This window comes from Anopheles bellator, chromosome 2 (assembly GCF_943735745.2).
Source record: "Anopheles bellator chromosome 2, idAnoBellAS_SP24_06.2, whole genome shotgun sequence".
In the NCBI taxonomy this organism is placed as follows: Eukaryota; Metazoa; Arthropoda; class Insecta; order Diptera; family Culicidae; genus Anopheles; species Anopheles bellator.
This window is the reverse complement of record NC_071286.1, coordinates 13,603,270-13,620,416: the sequence shown is the minus strand read 5'-3', so window position 1 is coordinate 13,620,416 and position 17,147 is coordinate 13,603,270. Positions and strand designations below refer to the sequence as shown.

The following is a 17,147-nucleotide window of genomic DNA, read 5'->3' as shown; positions in this document are numbered from 1 at the left end:
AAAATTGAGCCAAGTCAAACAGAAAGAGGGCACAAATTACGCTCACCGTATCAGCATTGGTCACGACGAGCGTTGTGTCCGCACCGTGCCTGGCTAGCCTAGCAAGCCGAAATGGCTTTAAGCCGCTGCACTAAAGTGAATGGCGTGTGGAAACGTTTACATAACTGGTAAAAAGTCACATTTATTAAACTGGAGCAGGACTTCAGGTTAATCTCCTCCATGGGCGTAGATCAGATATAATTGCTAAATTTGTAAAGGCTAGAATATAATATTTCGGATGGAGGATAATGAAGAAATAATTAATTATAATGTAATAAATCCATAATCAAACTATAGAGGCAATGAATTGATAGAATATTGAATCGAATGACAACGTTTTTACATTTATTCAATTAAACTGCACGGTAGTACTAGATACGACCTTCTTCAAATGATGTTTAATTAACAAAAAGTAGCAGCCAGAAATGGACACATTTTTGGGACACTACGCCCAGCACTCAGAGCGGTGCGCGTCCCAGCGATGGTCGCCATTAATCCGTGAATGGGCGTAACGTTGGCGAAGTGGATCAATAAAATAAACACATCACTCAATCCGTCGTTGTTATTAGGCCAAATGGGCGTTGTAATGTCCTTGGATAAGGCCCGTCCGTCTGTAACCGAATGTGTAGTTTATCTAATGCTGGCCGACAGCCCTGGTCCCGGGAAAACCGCCGGCAAACAATCGATTAATCGGTCAAGTGTTTGCACAGATGGAACCGCTCGCTCGGTGGTCGGGTTGACCTGAGTTACGGACCGGCCGCAGCCATCCGTCCATCTATCCGTCCGACCCCATCCCCGCTAAGGCTATTGGTTACAGGCCCGCGTGAACACGGATGCGCGAGTGTTTGCATCGATATCAGCGGAATCGCATTGTTACATTTGCTGTGTAAATTAATTACGAGTTTTGGCCACGAGGAGTCAAACACGTGGTCATCGGTCCTGCGCAACCTGCAGTGACCTCCCTGCGTTACGGAATGCACTTGTTTTTCACCTTTTTCTCCCGATTATTCAACGAATGTTTTTGTGGCGTTCGACCACATCAGCTGTGCTATCATCTAAACGGAATTCATAACGCTGATGTTTTCCGTGCAAACAAGCTCGGCTGTGAAAATAACATTTTCTATGGATGTTCCGAGAATTGGAAATTCAAATGATACCCCAAATGGGGCCACTATTTTTCACTATAAAACAACCATCGATTTGAAGGAATCGCCAATACTGTCTATGCGGAACCCAACGCGACACGATGACTATTTTGGTGGCACTGCTAGCGATCTTCCTGGGACTTATTGCCACTCAGACGGACGGACAGGAGGCGAAAAAGTTTGACTGGTGGGAGCGCGGTAACTTCTACCAGATCTATCCGCGATCGTTCAAGGACTCGGACGGTGATGGGATCGGCGATCTGAAGGGTACGTTACTGGCTTTTGGCCTGGCACCACAGCACAGCTCGGTAGTCACCGAAGGGGTTTCAATTGCGTTACAGGAATTACCGAAACGATCGATTACCTTAAGCTGATCGGCATCGATGGCGTGTGGCTGTCGCCCATCTTCAAGTCGCCGATGAACGACTTCGGGTACGACATTTCCGATTTCTACGCGATCCAGGAAGAGTACGGCACGATGGAGGACTTTGAGGAGCTGGCGGCCAAGTGTCGATCGATCGGCCTCAAGCTGATTCTCGATTTTGTACCGAACCATTCGAGCGACGAGCATGAGTTCTTCCGCCAGTCGGAGGACGGTGTGGCACCGTACAAGGATTACTACATCTGGCACGATGGAGTCACCGATGGGAACGGCACGCGGCAGCCACCGTCGAACTGGATCAGCGTGTTCCGCGGTAGTGCGTGGCAGTGGAGCGACAAACGCCAGCAGTACTATCTGCACCAGTTCCAGCGCAAGCAACCGGACCTTAACTATCGTAACCCGGCCGTGGTCGAGGAGATGAAGAGCGTGATGCGCTTCTGGCTGAACAAGGGCATCGCCGGGTTCCGCATCGATGCGCTGCCGTATCTGTTCGAAAGCGACGTGGTCGGTGACCGGTACCGGGACGAACCGGCCTCGGGACTGGTGCGGAACGATCCGGACAATCCGGCCTACCTGGTGCACACGGAGACGAAGGACCAACCGGAAACATACGACATGGTGCAGCAGTGGCGTGCCGTCGTGGACGAGTACACGGCCACGGACAACTTCACGCGCATCATCCTCACCGAGGCGTACACTAGTCTGGAGAATACGACCCGGTTCTACGGAACGCGCGATGCGCCCGGAGCACAGATCCCGTTCAACTTCCAGCTGATCAGTTACCTCACGATCAACAGTACCGGCCAACAGTTTGCCGATCTGGTGGCGAGCTGGCTGAAGGCGATGCCACGGGGATCGATCGCCAACTGGGTGCTGGGTAATCACGACAACAGTCGGGTGGCCACGCGCCTCGGAGTACCGCGGGCCGATCTGTACAACATTGCGCTCCAAACGCTGCCGGGCATTGCGGTGACGTACTACGGCGAGGAGATCGCCATGGTCGATCAGTACATCTCGTGGGCGGACACGATCGATCCGGCTGCCTGTAATGCGGATGAAGCGACCTACACCCTGTACTCGCGCGATCCGGTCCGCACTCCGTTCCAGTGGAGCAACGCGACGAACGCTGGGTTTTCCGATGCTGCCCGTACCTGGCTTCCGGTGGCCGACGGCTACAAGGAGCTGAATGTGGCCCAACAGTTGGCGGCCCGCAGGAGTCACCTGAAAACGTTCATCCAACTAACGCACTACCGGAAGCGTCGCCTGCTGGCCGAGGGTGGCTTCGAACTGCGCGTCGTCAATGACGGCAATCTGGTGGTGTACCGACGGAAAGTGGACGGGCTGGGTTATGCGGTGGTAGCACTGAACTTCAACGATAAACCGGTGCGACTCAACCTGGGCAGGGTTTTCCCGGACAGCAAACCATCCCGCATGACGGTTGTCGCCAGCTCGCTGCAGGTCCCCATCGTGGAGGGTGCTAGAATCAATCCAGACCGGTTCTCGTTGCCGGCCAACGCGGGAATTGTGCTGCAACGCGTTCTTGGCCCGAATCCGGTCGTTGCCTGATAACAATACGGCGGAAGGCAGAGGAGAGTAGGTTAGGAATAGCATTCGTAGAATACACTTAGTATGAAGCAAACCTGCTCAAAAGATGTGTTGCAACAAGGGTATTGTTACGACGCCCGAAGGATGGTCACGCAGCGTATCCCCTTTTGGCTGACGTCGTCCGTTCAGGACTTTTCCCCTTCATTCGGTAGCTCACTGGAAACGATGAGATGAGGCGGCTCGCCCGCTTATCAGCTTTTCTCACTACCGCGCCGCAGCTTCTCACTTGTGAGGAAAATCCCGAGAACCACTCTCTCACGGAAACCACGGCACGGCACGAGAGCGAGCAATGATGGTGCGAAAAACCGTGGAAAGATTTGTTTATTTTCTCAACGGAGGACGTGCCTTATTCGGAACGGCACTCCACTCAAACAGCGTCAGCTCACTTTCATCTCGCGCTGGTGAGATGCCGCCTCGAGATGGTTCGGCCGAGTTCGGGGCGCTTAGCGGTCGCTGGCGCCGCTGGCTGCGTTCGGACGATGGGCGGCATCGGATTCGCCGTATCCGTCGGAACACTCGCTCCGCCAGTGAGAGTTTGGCCGCAAACCCGATCGGATCGCCTCGTGAGCAGAGCAGTGCGTAAGGGGTCTGCCCGTTCGTGCGTCCCGTGTAATTGTTTCCGGTTTCGTGTGCGCGTGTTTGTGCGCGCGTCCTGCTGCTCCGTTTATCTTCCCACTAATCCCCGACACTAACCGTTATGGCGTCCGGTTGAGAGCGTGCGAACAAACAAGTGTGTCCGGTGCACAAACAATCGAACGGGCTTGCGATGGCTTTTCGGCCACTTTTAGAATCTTGTCCGCCGTGGCAGTGAGCGTTGCCATCGTTACGACAGCCAGCCAGCCAGCGTAGTGATTCGCTCCGTCTCAGTAACCATTGCCTACGTAAGTGTGCTCCGGTTTAGTTGAGGGTTTTATTGTCCGATTTGATGTGAGTGTTATTTTTCGGTTCCATGTGTGGGTTTGTGCGAACGCGGTGCTGACCGGGACCGCGGATGGGATTACGGTGCGAGAAGATGAATTGTCCCGGGTGATGTGAGACCGCGTGGGAGAAGATGTCGGCACGTGACAGGCCCGAGTCGGGATTTATCGATTGTGTGGCGAAAGTTGTTCGTCGGCGGCACCAAACGCGATGGTGCGTTGCGGCGAAACTGTCACGAACAGCGATCCGAAGCGATAACCGATGGGGCCAGCGCCAGCCTTGTTAATAGATCAGCAATTTCGTCATCAGTCAGCCATAGCCACGCGGCGCGGGACAGCGCGCCGGGAATGTTAACGTGTTTTTCGCCGAGGCTTCCGATTGTTGCTGGGCTCCCGTTCCCCAAAGGACTTGGGCCCGGGCAGTAGAACCCAGAAGCCGAATCAAGACGCCGAATAAAACTCGACCGAAATCGAGCTCGAGTTTCACATGCACCGACTGGCACCGACAGCCTTGCGGGCGAGAAATCCGAAAAAGTGCGTGCGTGGCCAAAGTGGGTGATAAATTAATTAATTTCCTTTCCTTTCGGGTCGGGCCCTTTTTCCGTTCGGCGCAGGAACTCGGAAGGGAGGAAACCCTAGCGAAACCAGAGGCCACCGTGCCTCGGGACGCTCCTGATGGTCTGGCCGATGGGGAAGTAAATCGAATCGAACATCAAAAAATTGACCGGTCGGCAAGGTCGCGTTGTGCAGTACGCGAGGGGACTCAAGAAGTTCGAAGAAGGCCGCTAAGTTCCGGCCAACTGCGGTTTGATAGGGGCCGGAGTCGCACCGGAGAGTCGGTGTCGTAACTAACGCCTCCAGCAGGCGGTGTTATTTATCCGCCACGTAGATTTAGCACCGGTTTTCGGTACAGCCGCTGGGCACTGACTGGGCCACCGGCTAACGGCGACATCGTCGTTTCGACCGGCGCTTGAGGGCTTAGGTTTTCGACAAACTTATTTTAAGGCCACCCGATTTGCTTGTCCTTCTTTTCCCCGCAGAACTGAGGTGATGGCGTGGCCGCGAGCCGCGATGGGCTGCTGAAGGGCCGCGATGTGTGCAGAGCTCCGCTCTCCGAACCCAGAGTGGGGCCACAGTGTTCCAGTGTGTGTTTGTGTGTGTTTCAGTGCGTGCACGAGTGTGGCCCAGCTGGTTCCCGACTGTCACGGCGGAACCCTTCGCCACCGGGAGTGAGGCGCTCGAGTGTCGCTTCCGTTTGTGGGCGATGAAAGCGACCGAAGCACCGGCCAAAGGCCATCCTGTCGCCGCCGCCGCCGCCGTTCCATGACGCTGCCCTACGTGCTTCCGTGTTTGGAGTGGTCCGCGACGTCCCGTGTGAAAAGTCAGTGAAAAGCGAAGTGGAAAGTGAAAATAAAATCGTCAATCGTTGCCGTGTCGCTCCCGAGAAATAGGCCTCACATTTCGCGCCCGGAAGCGGCCAGCCGTGGTAGAGTGGCCACCGGAAGTGGAGCTGGAGGTGGAGTGCTAAAGTTCAAAGCTAAAGATAGTAATTATGTGCGTCAAACGGTGCGGAAGGTCGAGCTGGCGGCGGGTGGATCGGGGCCGCTCGCTGGTACTGCTGCTGCTGGGGCTGTTCGCCCTGCACGGAGTCACGAAACCTGAGGCCGAAGGCACGACGGCCGTCGCTAAGGATGGCGATTACGAGAACGGTAAGCTTCTTCTTGATTTTTGGACAAACCACTGCGCCATTGACGCGAAGGTCAATCAGAGTTTCCGGCGATTTTTTCAGCCACCGTAAATGACGCAGGAAAATAATGTAATGGAGTGTGCGGTGCGCATGGAGTGGACTTCAAACTTTACGTCCTCGTGTGACCCTACACTATTTACCTGTGGCAGGGTACTAAATATACCGTTTTATTGCGCACACACACAGACGCTTGTTCTAAACCGGTTAAGGATGCAAGAAAAGGCCACAAACACAAACTTCTCAAGTAAAGCGGAAAGTGCCGCAACTCTGCGGAGGACGGAGAAATTGATATTCTTATCCCAAAAGTTTCAACCATTTTGGTAGGGGGGAGGGTCCAAAAAAGTGGCAAGGAGCCCCGACCGGAAGCAGCAGATTGTTTGTACTAAACTTATAATCCTGTTTTATTCATGGTCGCCACCGTCACCCCGAGAAGACGAACCTGGGGTGCCTGCGTGGTATGTGTCCGACGTACCCGTCCCCGGGTCGCTCGAGCGGCTCGTTTGCGTACGTAATGTAATAATGCAAAGTGCCTAAGCCCAGTCAACATGATACTGGTGGGAAGGGGGGCCCCACAGCTTCCCGGGTGCGTCTTGCGTCACTTCGACTGCGGACACCCCGGACCGACGACTACGACGACTAGTTCCTAGTACTGTTGGGCGAGGGCGACACCGAAGTTATTTCAATTTCTGGTAACTACGCACCGTGTCGCACTGGGCGCCCGGCACCACAGGTCAACTCATTTTCGGGGACCCGTCCCGAGCGGTGGCGGTGCCGTGTCTGCGGGGTGCGTACGTACGCGTGCCGCCCAGACACCGGGGCTATGCAAATTTTCGGCCACTCCCGAATGTCCTATGCACCATTGACTTTTGGGCGTCCATGTCCGGAGTCGACGCGGAACACGGAAATTCGGGGCCATAAAATGGTGCTCGGCTGGCCGGCCGGCCTAGGTTCGGGTTGGCCGACCGGAAAGGATGCTCTGCAATTGAAATGAATCTCGTGAGCGTGATTTTCGGTGTTTTGTGGGCACGTATCGTGTTTCTGGTTTGGTCCTGTGGACCTCGGCACCTCGGTCCCGGCTTTTTTTTTGTTGGCGATGCCGCTCCCGTGATGGTCCACCCGGAAAAGTTTTATTCTTTCTCCGCTTTTACTACACTATACCGGCCCGGCCATGGATCGAGAGTACACGGAGCGTAGCGAAGGATGCTAACGAAGAACGAAAATTAAACCGTGGCCGTGCGGGACCCAGGGACCCAGGATTAAATGCCGCTCACCGTTCACTTACGAGGGGCGCTAGCGTAAAAGCGCACCCCGCTGGGTCTCTGGGCGTTATGTATGGTGCGTTTCATGCATACGAGCGTACCGGGGGTCCTTTTTAGGCCTTTCGGCGGTCCAGACATACCGGATGGGCCGCGGGGGACACCGTGGGAAACCAGGGAAGCTCCGGAAGTTCGGGTAACAATGAACGGGTCGGGTTTCCGGCCTCGCCAGGAAGCGCCGGGTGATTGTAGGCTGCTGATTAAAACAATTGGATTGTTGTTAGGTTCAAAGTTACCCGTACGAGCGCCGTGACTATGCGAGGGCTCGTTTCGTCCCACCCCCAGAAATATGTGGCAGGGTTGGCGGTGGGTTGCGCCAACTTATCCTGGACTTTTTCTCGACCGACTTCCTGGGACGATGCAGAGATTGGGACGAGATTTTTATCCCATTTCCCGCCCAGACTCGCTCGAGTTCGTGGGAAGTGCTGGCCACAAACTACGAACTACTACCCTCCACAGGCATTACACCGACCGAGGCACAGACTTCGGTCAAGGTACATTTAATGCGGTACGGACAACTGCTGCACACCCGCCACCGTGCGGTGCTTAAAACAGCATGAAGGAACGCCTAGCGCACGAGGCTTGCAGCGGGAATTGAGAAATTGGTCTGGGATTCTTGTTTTATACGGGGGCAATAATTCGCCGGCGCTTTCGGGGGTTCCCAGGGCCGACCAGCCAGCCTACCGGATGTGCTGGATTTGCCGAACTCGACTCGCCCGAGCAGCACGGACCCGTTCTGGCGGTTCCGAACCGTAATGAGTTGTAATAATGATGGTAACGAGGATGCGAAAGCGATCGTTTTGCGTTTTATGTGGGGCGAAGCGGGTGCAAAAGTGGTCCGTATCACGGCAGGGATCTCGGATCTGGATTCGCTGTACGAGATTCGGAGCCACCCGGCCATCCAACCTTGTGTGCGGGGGGCGTTCGAATAGGCAAATCTCTGTTCATGCGGAAAGATATGCTCTCTTCGCCCGGTGGTCGGGTTTCAGTCGGTGATGGCGAGGGAACGGCCATACGTGGTGGGCTGGAGTGATTTTCATGTAGTGTACCGTTTTCATTGCTTCGTTAGCCGGTGAACGTAACAGCATAGTTTGGATAGTAAGTGCTTCGCGTGGCAGAAAGCTACTGGGAAAGCTTTTGCCTCGGTCGATGCTGGTTATTGCATTGCGCATTGTTGCATGTAAATGAGATAGTGAATTTCATGTTTAGACCGTTCAAGTGATCATATCTTCGTGATGATGTTTAAATTAGATACGGTGCGGAATAAATGTTAATTTTAACAGTTTGAGCATCTTGAGTGGTACGGAAATGTTAAAAAATGAAATGTTTAAAAAGGCAAAGCAAAACCTTAACGGATTTAGCCAATGACAAGATGAGAACGACGATGATTGCATCTGAATGATCCTTCGCTTGTCCCATTATGCGTAAGATAAAAAAAGAAATTCACAAGGAAAACTAAGACCTAGACCGTCGCCTAAACTTGAGAGCTCGTTGTTTCTTTACGGAAAAATTGAGGATGTTGGATTGATGATTTCGGTATTTATTTATTTCTTTAATATTATTTTTTAATATTTTTTAATAAATTTGTTTTTTAAAATATAATATCTATGTATTAATTGATTTTCGTTTATTATCTATAAACTGATAAACGACTGAAGTAGTGACTATGAAAGCGTGAAAGTGAACACATCACGACACTGATATAGAGATTTATTAAAGTCAACACGAAAAGCCCAAATCTTACAATGATAATATATTTCATTAAAATTGGACACAAATCACTAGTAGCTATAAAAGAGCAGAAATAGTGTGTTCCACTTAATAATTTAAATTGGACTAGCAGGCCCGGCGAACTTTGTTCCGCCCCAAAGGCAATTAGTAAGCAGGTTTTGGATTTTATGTAGTAAATATTTTTTATTATGATTAGCTTTCCTTTTTGTTCAGTTCAGCACCTTATGATACACTACATTTTTGGTTTTATTATCAGGAGCAAAAATTCCCGATACCGGCGTGCCAGAGGGAGTTGGCGCGGGACCAACAACCCCGTCCGTAAAAGCAAACCCTTACAGAAAGCATCAGAGATTAACATTGTCTCTGGTTCAGGCTAAGAGCGCTCAGCGTTTGTTGCCCAATAAGAAGAAGAAGAAACATAATACGTAGGAATAACTATAATAAGTTATTCTTCCACTATACTGTGTGTTAGTAAAAATAAATAAATAAATACCTTGAATGTCGGATTAAATCCTCGTTCATTGATAATCTTTGCCCCAAATGACGTCATTTGGAAACAGCCATTGTAATTTCGAATGTTTTCCAGAAAATGACGTGATTCGGGAGTTTCGCCACGAAGCAATGATTCCATTGGTTCTGGTGGCGGAGTCAGTGAAGGCAATTTAACTTTTCCGCTGAGGCAGCACAATCCGGCCGTTTCTCCGGAAAATTTCAACGCATCACACTTATCACAATGAACGTTCATTGGCCCAATGCGAACGCTCTTATGCTCGCTGTACTTAGCGATGCAATTGTATTGAAACGCTGCCCGATACAAATCAGCTTCTTCTTCTGCAACAAAAACTGAGCGAATATTCAAATCGGCATCTTGTCGAAAATTATCTACTTGTGCGTTTCTAGTTTTCGCTCGCCGATTTCTGTTTGCCAACCGAGTCCTTTCGCGAGCAATTTCTTTTTGTTCTTCAGTCATTTCATTCGCAACACTTCGCATAGTTTTTGCATTACGGCTTTGTCGGGAAAGATTCGACCGTCTTGGTCGCGGCATTGTTAAGGAAATGTATGAGGCACTTGTTATTCACTGTCCGGTATATCACGATACTACGCTGTGTTCGCGGGTTACTTCAATACATTTTGACAGTTATAAAAACGACAGCTAAGTAACAATAAAAAATTTCCAAATGTTCGAGAATGTGCGAGAGAGACTGTCAAATCGTCAAAGTAATCGCACGAAAGAGACTCGCGAGAACATACGAAAGAGAGAGACTCAACCTTTGCTCGTAGTGACGCTCTCTGTCTGGCCTTTCTCGAGAAGGGAATGAAAACACGCGGTCGTGAGAGAGGGGTGGGGGGCTTATTTTTGCTTGGGAGGAGGAGACGCTGCATTAGCGAGAAAGAGAGGCCAATAGTTATTTGCTGTTGCGCGCTTTGTCTGCCGCGCTTGCTTGGGGTGAGGGAACGCTGCTTTAGCGAGAAAGAGAAGCCAACAATTGTTTGCTGTTACGCACTCTGTCTGTCTCGTTTCAGTACGAAGAAAAATCATTGTGCAGATTTATTGTGACACGGTCGGAATATAAAAAGTATCCTAAAGCCTTCCTTGGGTTCTAAGCTACCTCCACACCAATGTTCAGCCAGATCGGTTCAGTCGTTCTTGAGTTATGAATTGTGTAACCTTTAGGCGACTTTCTTTTATATATATAGATAACGAACCGTAAAGTGGCCGATGCGTATCAATCGCGTGCAAGTCTGTAAAGTTTTCCCAATTCGTTTACCTCGAACTTAATTTGGGGCCGGTCACTAACATTCAAATTTTCCACGCTACACGCTACGATGGGCTGAGTCCTTCACTCGATTACTGTATAGCGGCCAATGATCGATTCTCCGGGTTCGGGTGCCACTTTCCAATTTTCGTCCCGACGCGTCCCGGGTCCAATCGGATCGGATATGCCTTGTGTCTGGACTAACGGGGGCACATTAAATTTTATTTCCCGCTGTCTGCACCGTAAACCAGCCGGTGGACATACTAATTCGTTCCGACGTGGTCCTTCCCTGCCCGCGACACGCCACAAACCAGGCACCAGTCGGTCCGAAGCACGGAAGAGTCGTTCGTGTGGTCGATAAATACACCTTTAAAAAATTCATAATACTTTGCGTACCGGAGCGTGTTGATTGATGGATTTTCTAGCCTCCCCCCCTAAACCGGGTGATGAGTGGCCCCGGCAAGGGACCGTGAAGACGGGTGCAAATTTCGCCGAAGGATCGAGCGAACCGAACCGAAGAAACGGGGTTCGGCCGTGTACCCCGGACGTCTCCGGGCAGTGGGTGGTCGTGGGAAGCATCGCCACGGCCCCGGCCCCGGCAAGCCTGTCTGGCATCAATCAAACCGTAAATTTTCTTTTCATGCTCCATCATCAGCGCGCTCGCGCCGGCTTTCGGGTGGAAAATGTAAAAATGAGTAGCTTATCCCAACTTTGGCCGCCCTCCGGGGTCGAGGCTCATTCGGAGAGGTCCAACCCGGGCGGCTGGCTGTGGCGGTGGCCGGGGTGTGAGGACGTTAAACGAGAAAAGTTTCATCTACAGGGCGCTCGCTCGCGTGTGTATGTGACGGCAAGGTCTTCCCCTCACTTCCGCTGAGGTCCGCCCTTTTGTCAAGGAGGGAAAAAACAGTGAAATTTCGGATAAAATAATAATGATTACTTATTCTGGAGGACGCCTGGTTTCTGGTCCGCTTGGTCCGCTTGGGCCGGACGACGTTCCTGCTTGGGCCCGACCTGGATTTCGGGAGCACCAGTGGATAACAAACCACTCAAGTTGGCCCTGGCTCCTGGTGTCCCAAAAAGTGGTGCCCCGAAGGGCGGGAGGCCAGTGGGACTGGGCGGGTGACCGGTTCGGTGCTGAATTGTTCTACGGTTTGATGAAAAGTTTTCCACCGAAGGGCGGGAGAGAAAAACTAGGCACCAGCCCGCCCGGAGGTCCAATTGGAGGTTGTCGGCCTAACGAAGCAGCTCGTCTAACAAATGGCACGAACAAATTTGAATATTTTCTCAAACTTGCACGCTAGGCGCTCCGTCGGTCGCTCGTTTCGGTTGCGGCTTTCCCTCTAGTAAGAGCCACATTTCTCAACGTGCCGTTCTTGCCGTTCTCTTTTGTTTTTGAATGCTTCCTTTTTTGGCCTCCCCCAAAAAAAGGTGAAGGTCAAACGGTGTACATTCCGGCGATTCCTGTTTACGCCCCTTTAGCTGGGGGTTTTGTTCTTCGTCCTGTTGCTTTCGCGCGATGATTACAGCGAGAAGTGGCACAAAAATAAACACATTTGATGGAAGGATTCGCTGATTTATGTATCATTTAAGCCCTGGCTGCGATGGTTAATGAGCCAAAGCAAGCATCGTGGCGCACGGCGGAAGCGGAAATAACAGCAACATTTTTCTCCGATACAGGCGGTTGAAATTGCATCGTCTTGTGCTTCATACTTTCACAATATCGCTCTGTAAAAGGATGTTGTAAAACGAGTCTCGGTCGAGGTTGTTTGATTTCCGGCCAACAACTCATTCGCCCACCGAAGCGAAGAACTCTAATCTTCCGCCGGCAAGGCAAGATGTGGTGCGTTTTCTTTCAGCCCGTAGTGGAATTATTAAAGAAGGGCAGCACGGATGGATTAGTTCGGTTGGGGCACCGGTTTTGGCTTCGGCGAACCGTTCCGGGCCGGGCCGGAAATGTGAGCTTCCGGGAAGGACCACCGAAAGCCTGTGGTGGTGCTGGGTGCTTTGTGTGCACATTTTTCGGTTTGCGAATCGACTTTTGGGATGCCCGCCCGTTCTGGCCAAACATGACGGAAACATGCCCGAAACATGCTTTATGAAATGTTGCATCGGAACGGAACGTCAAAAGCTGCGCGATGTAGATTTATTTCTTATTATTTTCCCCGAAAACAGATTTCGAGAACGTTCAACAATGATTTGGATCATTTTTCTGGTCCCCAGTAGTGAGTGAAAGGGCCCAGCACTGGGAACTGAGATTGGTAGCGATTTTTGGAAAGCTAATCGATATTTGAGTGATGGAGTAGAAATTTAGCCCATTCGAGACCGACCGTGAGTGACATGCTGCCTTATATTTTAACCTCGTTCCTTGTTTATATTTCATTAAAGCGCGAATAACCATCAACGATTTCTGTCCCAAATGGCTCGTTCCGAAACGAGCGAAATTGGCTCGCAGATTGCCTGGATTGGATCGGTGCATTGAATGCGGGGCCATTTTAAACGATTACGATACGGTTGACCGTTTCCTGATGCCACCCGTTTTTTGACGCAAATGCGTAAAAACGCAGCGCAACACGCAACCGCTGCGATGCGCTGGCAACCTAAACGGATTACCGCGTGTCTGCCGGTGAACCAATTTTAATGGCGTTTAAATTCAATTAATCACCTTAGGTGTTCGAAATTAGCCTACAGCTTCATTAGCATAGATTTGCATGATGAGCCTGGCGCGTGTGAGCGCGCCCGTGGCCGCTTCTTCACGCACGTAAATATCAATCATGAAGGAGACAAAAATGGATAGTTTAATTGTGCCGACCCGCGTACGTTTCGTCATCCTGCACATCCCGACTCTTTTTTATTGTTCTGTAAAATAGGGCTTACGTAATTTTGCAGTTGACTGACCGCTTTTGATGCAGTGACGCAACATTTTAGTTATGCTTTCGGCAAGGATCGGTCAGGCCGCTGGCTCACTATCGGCGGGCGCGGATGACCGACCGCCGGCAACGTAATTATTCTTTTCACATTCACCAACCATAAAAATGGAGAAGCCACCAGCAAACCACCTGCCCCCTTGAGGGTGTGAGTGGCATTAATGATGTTGCGATTTTTTTTGTGGCTGCCCTCGTTTGCGCTGAGGTCCTTTTGAAAGGGTTTCCTCCGGTCGGTGAATGTGGTCCGATACGGGCGCGCTACATATTCTGCATTACATTACTGTTCCTTATTTTCCGGCTGCTTGGCTCACTACGACAGGGGCGAGTGAGCGAGAGTGAAAGGGTTGCGTAGCATGTGGAATGCGCAAATGCGGACCGACGACCTTTTTGCCTCCGGATTTCCTCATTCCGTCGGGTAAGTAACAACCCGTCGTACCCGACGGGGGAGCTGCGGCCGAAGGCGTTGTGGGAGCAAGAATCGGGCAGACACTAATTTGGTTGCCGGTGTCCTTTGGTGTCCTTTTCAAGCCACGGCCAGCGGAAGGACGAGATGAGATGGGCCGTGCTGTAAAAAGCAACGACCGAGTAAATGGAGAATGGACAGTTATGCGAGTTTAAAGTTGGCCCAGGCCGAGGCCATCCGTTTTTGTGTACTTTGCCTCCATTACGCAACCGGAAGTGTGGCAGGAACCGTTCGTTCGACGGTCCTGATTCACTCTCGTTAATCGTACTCTTAGCGCGCGCGCCCGCGCATTGTCGGCTAATCGGCCACTGGGCTGATTAAACTTTCTCATCATTACACGGTCGTTGGGTGAGAACATTCCGTTGGTTCCGCTTGCCGTGAGGCGAAGCATTATGCTCGCAGAGACGAATGTTGCCCATCCCAACAATTAGCAGCTTGCTTCTGCTTCCTTCGTAAACGAGCGACTCATACCGGCACTGAAGGTGAATGAAGAGTATAAAAGGAATCGTTCCAAGTGTCGCCCAACGTGGTGATTGTCAGAAAAATTTGTTTCCCCCGCAAAAAAGCCCAGCCCCCGCTCAGCTTAATCTGACATCCTGTCGCATCCGGCAGGTGCGAACACTTTTCCCAACTCCATCGTCGAACCCCTCTCCCGACACCAACTTCACGCGCTCGTAATGAACTCACATCAACCGCATCAACCGGCGCGGCCAGGAAAACAAACATCCCGGCCCAGACCCGCAGCCAGGATTATGGTCGGGCTGCAGCGACACACACCCCGGTCCCCCGGGTGTCGGAGTGCCGAAAATTCCGACTTATGGTCCGACCTGCCCGCCTGTTGGAGCTATTTATTTACAACCACACACTGCCCCGCACACACACACTGGTTTGAAGTTTTTATCGCCAGCAAACGGTGAACGGTTGCTTCATTATGCCCCGGTTCCGCCCCAACCGGCCCGTCCTAATCGAGATTCTGGCCCAGCTACGGATCTCAGCTTTTAACTAACCTTTAAACTTTTTGCTGATATGTGGCGTTGTGAAGCCTCTGCCGTATGTTGTTCTTCATAAAACACTTGCTGGTGGTGCTGCTGGTGGTGGGTGGGAATTTTGGGCCGGGCCGGAAACTTTGCCCCCCCCGTCTAACGGCAAACGGTTTAATCAGGCCGCCAGGCAGCGCCACTGACGCAGCCTGTAGGATGAAGCTAATTTTCCCACCACCACCACCATCAACTGATGGGTCGGTACACATACACGAGCGTGAAGGGGTCCCTTCACTCACACTTGCACGCCCCGACACGATAATGCGATCATCCCTCGGTTTTCCCACTAATCTGTGCTGGCGCCTAAAGTTAGGCAATCCGCGACCGAGTGGAATGATTATGACGATTGTAAAACTTTTCATCCGCAGCCAGTCCGGTGATCCCGCGGGGATGCGAGTTGTGAGGTAGGGACGACGGGTTGAGCCATTGACACGCTACGATTGGGTTGGGCCCGCCAAGGTGTGCGATTTTCCACCACTTTTCCAGCGTGCAAAAGTGCGCCGCTCGCGTGCACTCCGTTTGCCCTTTCGATGCGGCTTCTGTAACCCTGCCGACTCGCGACTGACGACTGTTCGACTCCGTGATTGTTAATCCGATGGATTTGTATGATTCGGTGGTGCTGGTGTGCTGTGTGGTGCTTCAAAGTCCCCTTTGTCGTTGGTGGGGCCCGAGTCGTTCGAACGGAACGGGCGCTCTATTGACTAGCCGCTGTGACACAATGACGATGTGAGAGAGAGTGACCGGAGTCACGGTGTGCTAGTTCGTGCTTTTTGGCGGTCGAAGGATTTGCGTTAACACTGCTTGCCGCGGGCGCCTTCGGATGCGGAGCATCACTGTTCTGAGCGAAATGTTAAGAGCAACGTTCGGTCCCGGGGGTATTGTAATTAACTTTGATGGTGGCTGCAGCCATGGTTTCAAAGTTGGTACCGATTTCGTGATTATATTTATTTTACATACACAAACACACGCCAGGTACGTGATAGTTGCCGCTGAACAGTAAATGACTTGCCTTTGGATAGTTTGAAATTTTAAAAAGGTTCACACTATTATGCCCCAAAATGTATCAGACATTTTAATTATAAAATGGATCAAAGGCACACGAAGGATGCTTCTGCAGTTTCGGTTCTGTTTCTCTGACAACCGGGTTCCGCTGCTGCTGCTGCTGCATAATCCACGCTGGTGGCAGTGCTCTTGTGTCTGCAGATAGCGCGGTCCTTCCGTAGCGCCGTCGGCGGGTCGTTTATGCTAATACGCATCTGCATTGGCACATTTTCTTTCGCTCCCGGAAAGAGTGGCGTATTAATGAGACCGTGGGACCGTGGCACCGTGGTATCCGTGCCCGCTGCCCCTGCCTGCCGTCGGAACCAGATCTGATCGGCAAAAAGGCGTACGACGAAGCGTGAAAAAAATAGTTGTGCTGAGAAATTTAGTTCTGATTTTTTTTTTTGGTTTTGCTTTGGCGTTTGCGGACAAGTTTTAGCTTATGAGAGGCTGCAGCTTATGAAAAAAAAAACTGAAATCGAAATGAGATGAACGTGCAGTGGTTTCAGGCTCCGTTTGCCTGCGAATCCTTGCGGCGGACGTTACGTCGGAGGGTGGATGATGTCGGTCGGGTTGTTTAGACTGCGTCGTTGCGTATCGTGCGATCGGGTTCTTTTTTGCGATGCCATTTATGAACGGTAAATCGATCGCGCTTCTTCTGGAGCCTTCATCAACTCTCCGTTCGAATCACACCCCGATGAAAAAAAGTGGACGATTCAAAAAAGATTCCAGTTTCAGCGGCTTTTCTTGTGCGCCAGCCTCTGGCCGGAGGCAGCATAACTCTACGATTTTTTCCCCGTTTTCGTGGTTTGTATGAAAAGCATTTAGTTTCAAACGGATCCGTGTTTTTTTTGGTACCATCTCGCTGTAATGCAACGCCACACCAAAGCCGTGAATCATAATTTTTCCACAGTAATTGGAGAAATGCGAAATGAAAATAAAAAACAAACGAATTCCAAATCATTTTAAGATGAGAAAGCAAATATTATCCTCCACGGTGAAAGGCAAGCCGGATGGAAAAGCGCGGCATCCATTAGGTC

The 17,147-nt window shown here is 51.3% G+C and overlaps 2 protein-coding genes across 2 annotated transcripts in view; both read left to right on the top strand.

Moving 5' to 3' along the window:
- The first annotated feature begins 1,262 nt into the window (after positions 1-1,262).
- On the top strand, positions 1,263-3,200 carry LOC131212508 (probable maltase). Its single transcript, XM_058206402.1, has 2 exons — positions 1,263-1,451; positions 1,526-3,200. Exons 1-2 carry the CDS (start codon positions 1,286-1,288, stop codon positions 3,130-3,132), a joined length of 1,773 nt encoding a protein of 590 aa, XP_058062385.1. The 5' UTR covers positions 1,263-1,285; the 3' UTR covers positions 3,133-3,200.
- A 2,440-nt stretch (positions 3,201-5,640) lies between these two features.
- Positions 5,641-17,147, top strand: part of LOC131207019 (uncharacterized) — a 128,337-nt gene continuing 116,830 nt past the window's right edge. Inside the window, exon 1 of the mRNA XM_058199627.1 lies at positions 5,641-5,797. Coding sequence (XP_058055610.1) covers positions 5,641-5,797 — 157 coding nt within the window. The remainder of the gene's footprint in view (positions 5,798-17,147) is intronic.

Excerpts from the sequence above, each read along its gene's own strand:
- LOC131212508 (XM_058206402.1), top strand. The coding sequence starts at position 1,286 with ATGACTATTTTGGTGGCACTGCTAGCGATCTTCCTGGGACTTATTGCC. Across the intron at positions 1,452-1,525 it reads TGGGATCGGCGATCTGAAGG|GAATTACCGAAACGATCGAT; the intron begins GTACGTTACTGG and ends ATTGCGTTACAG.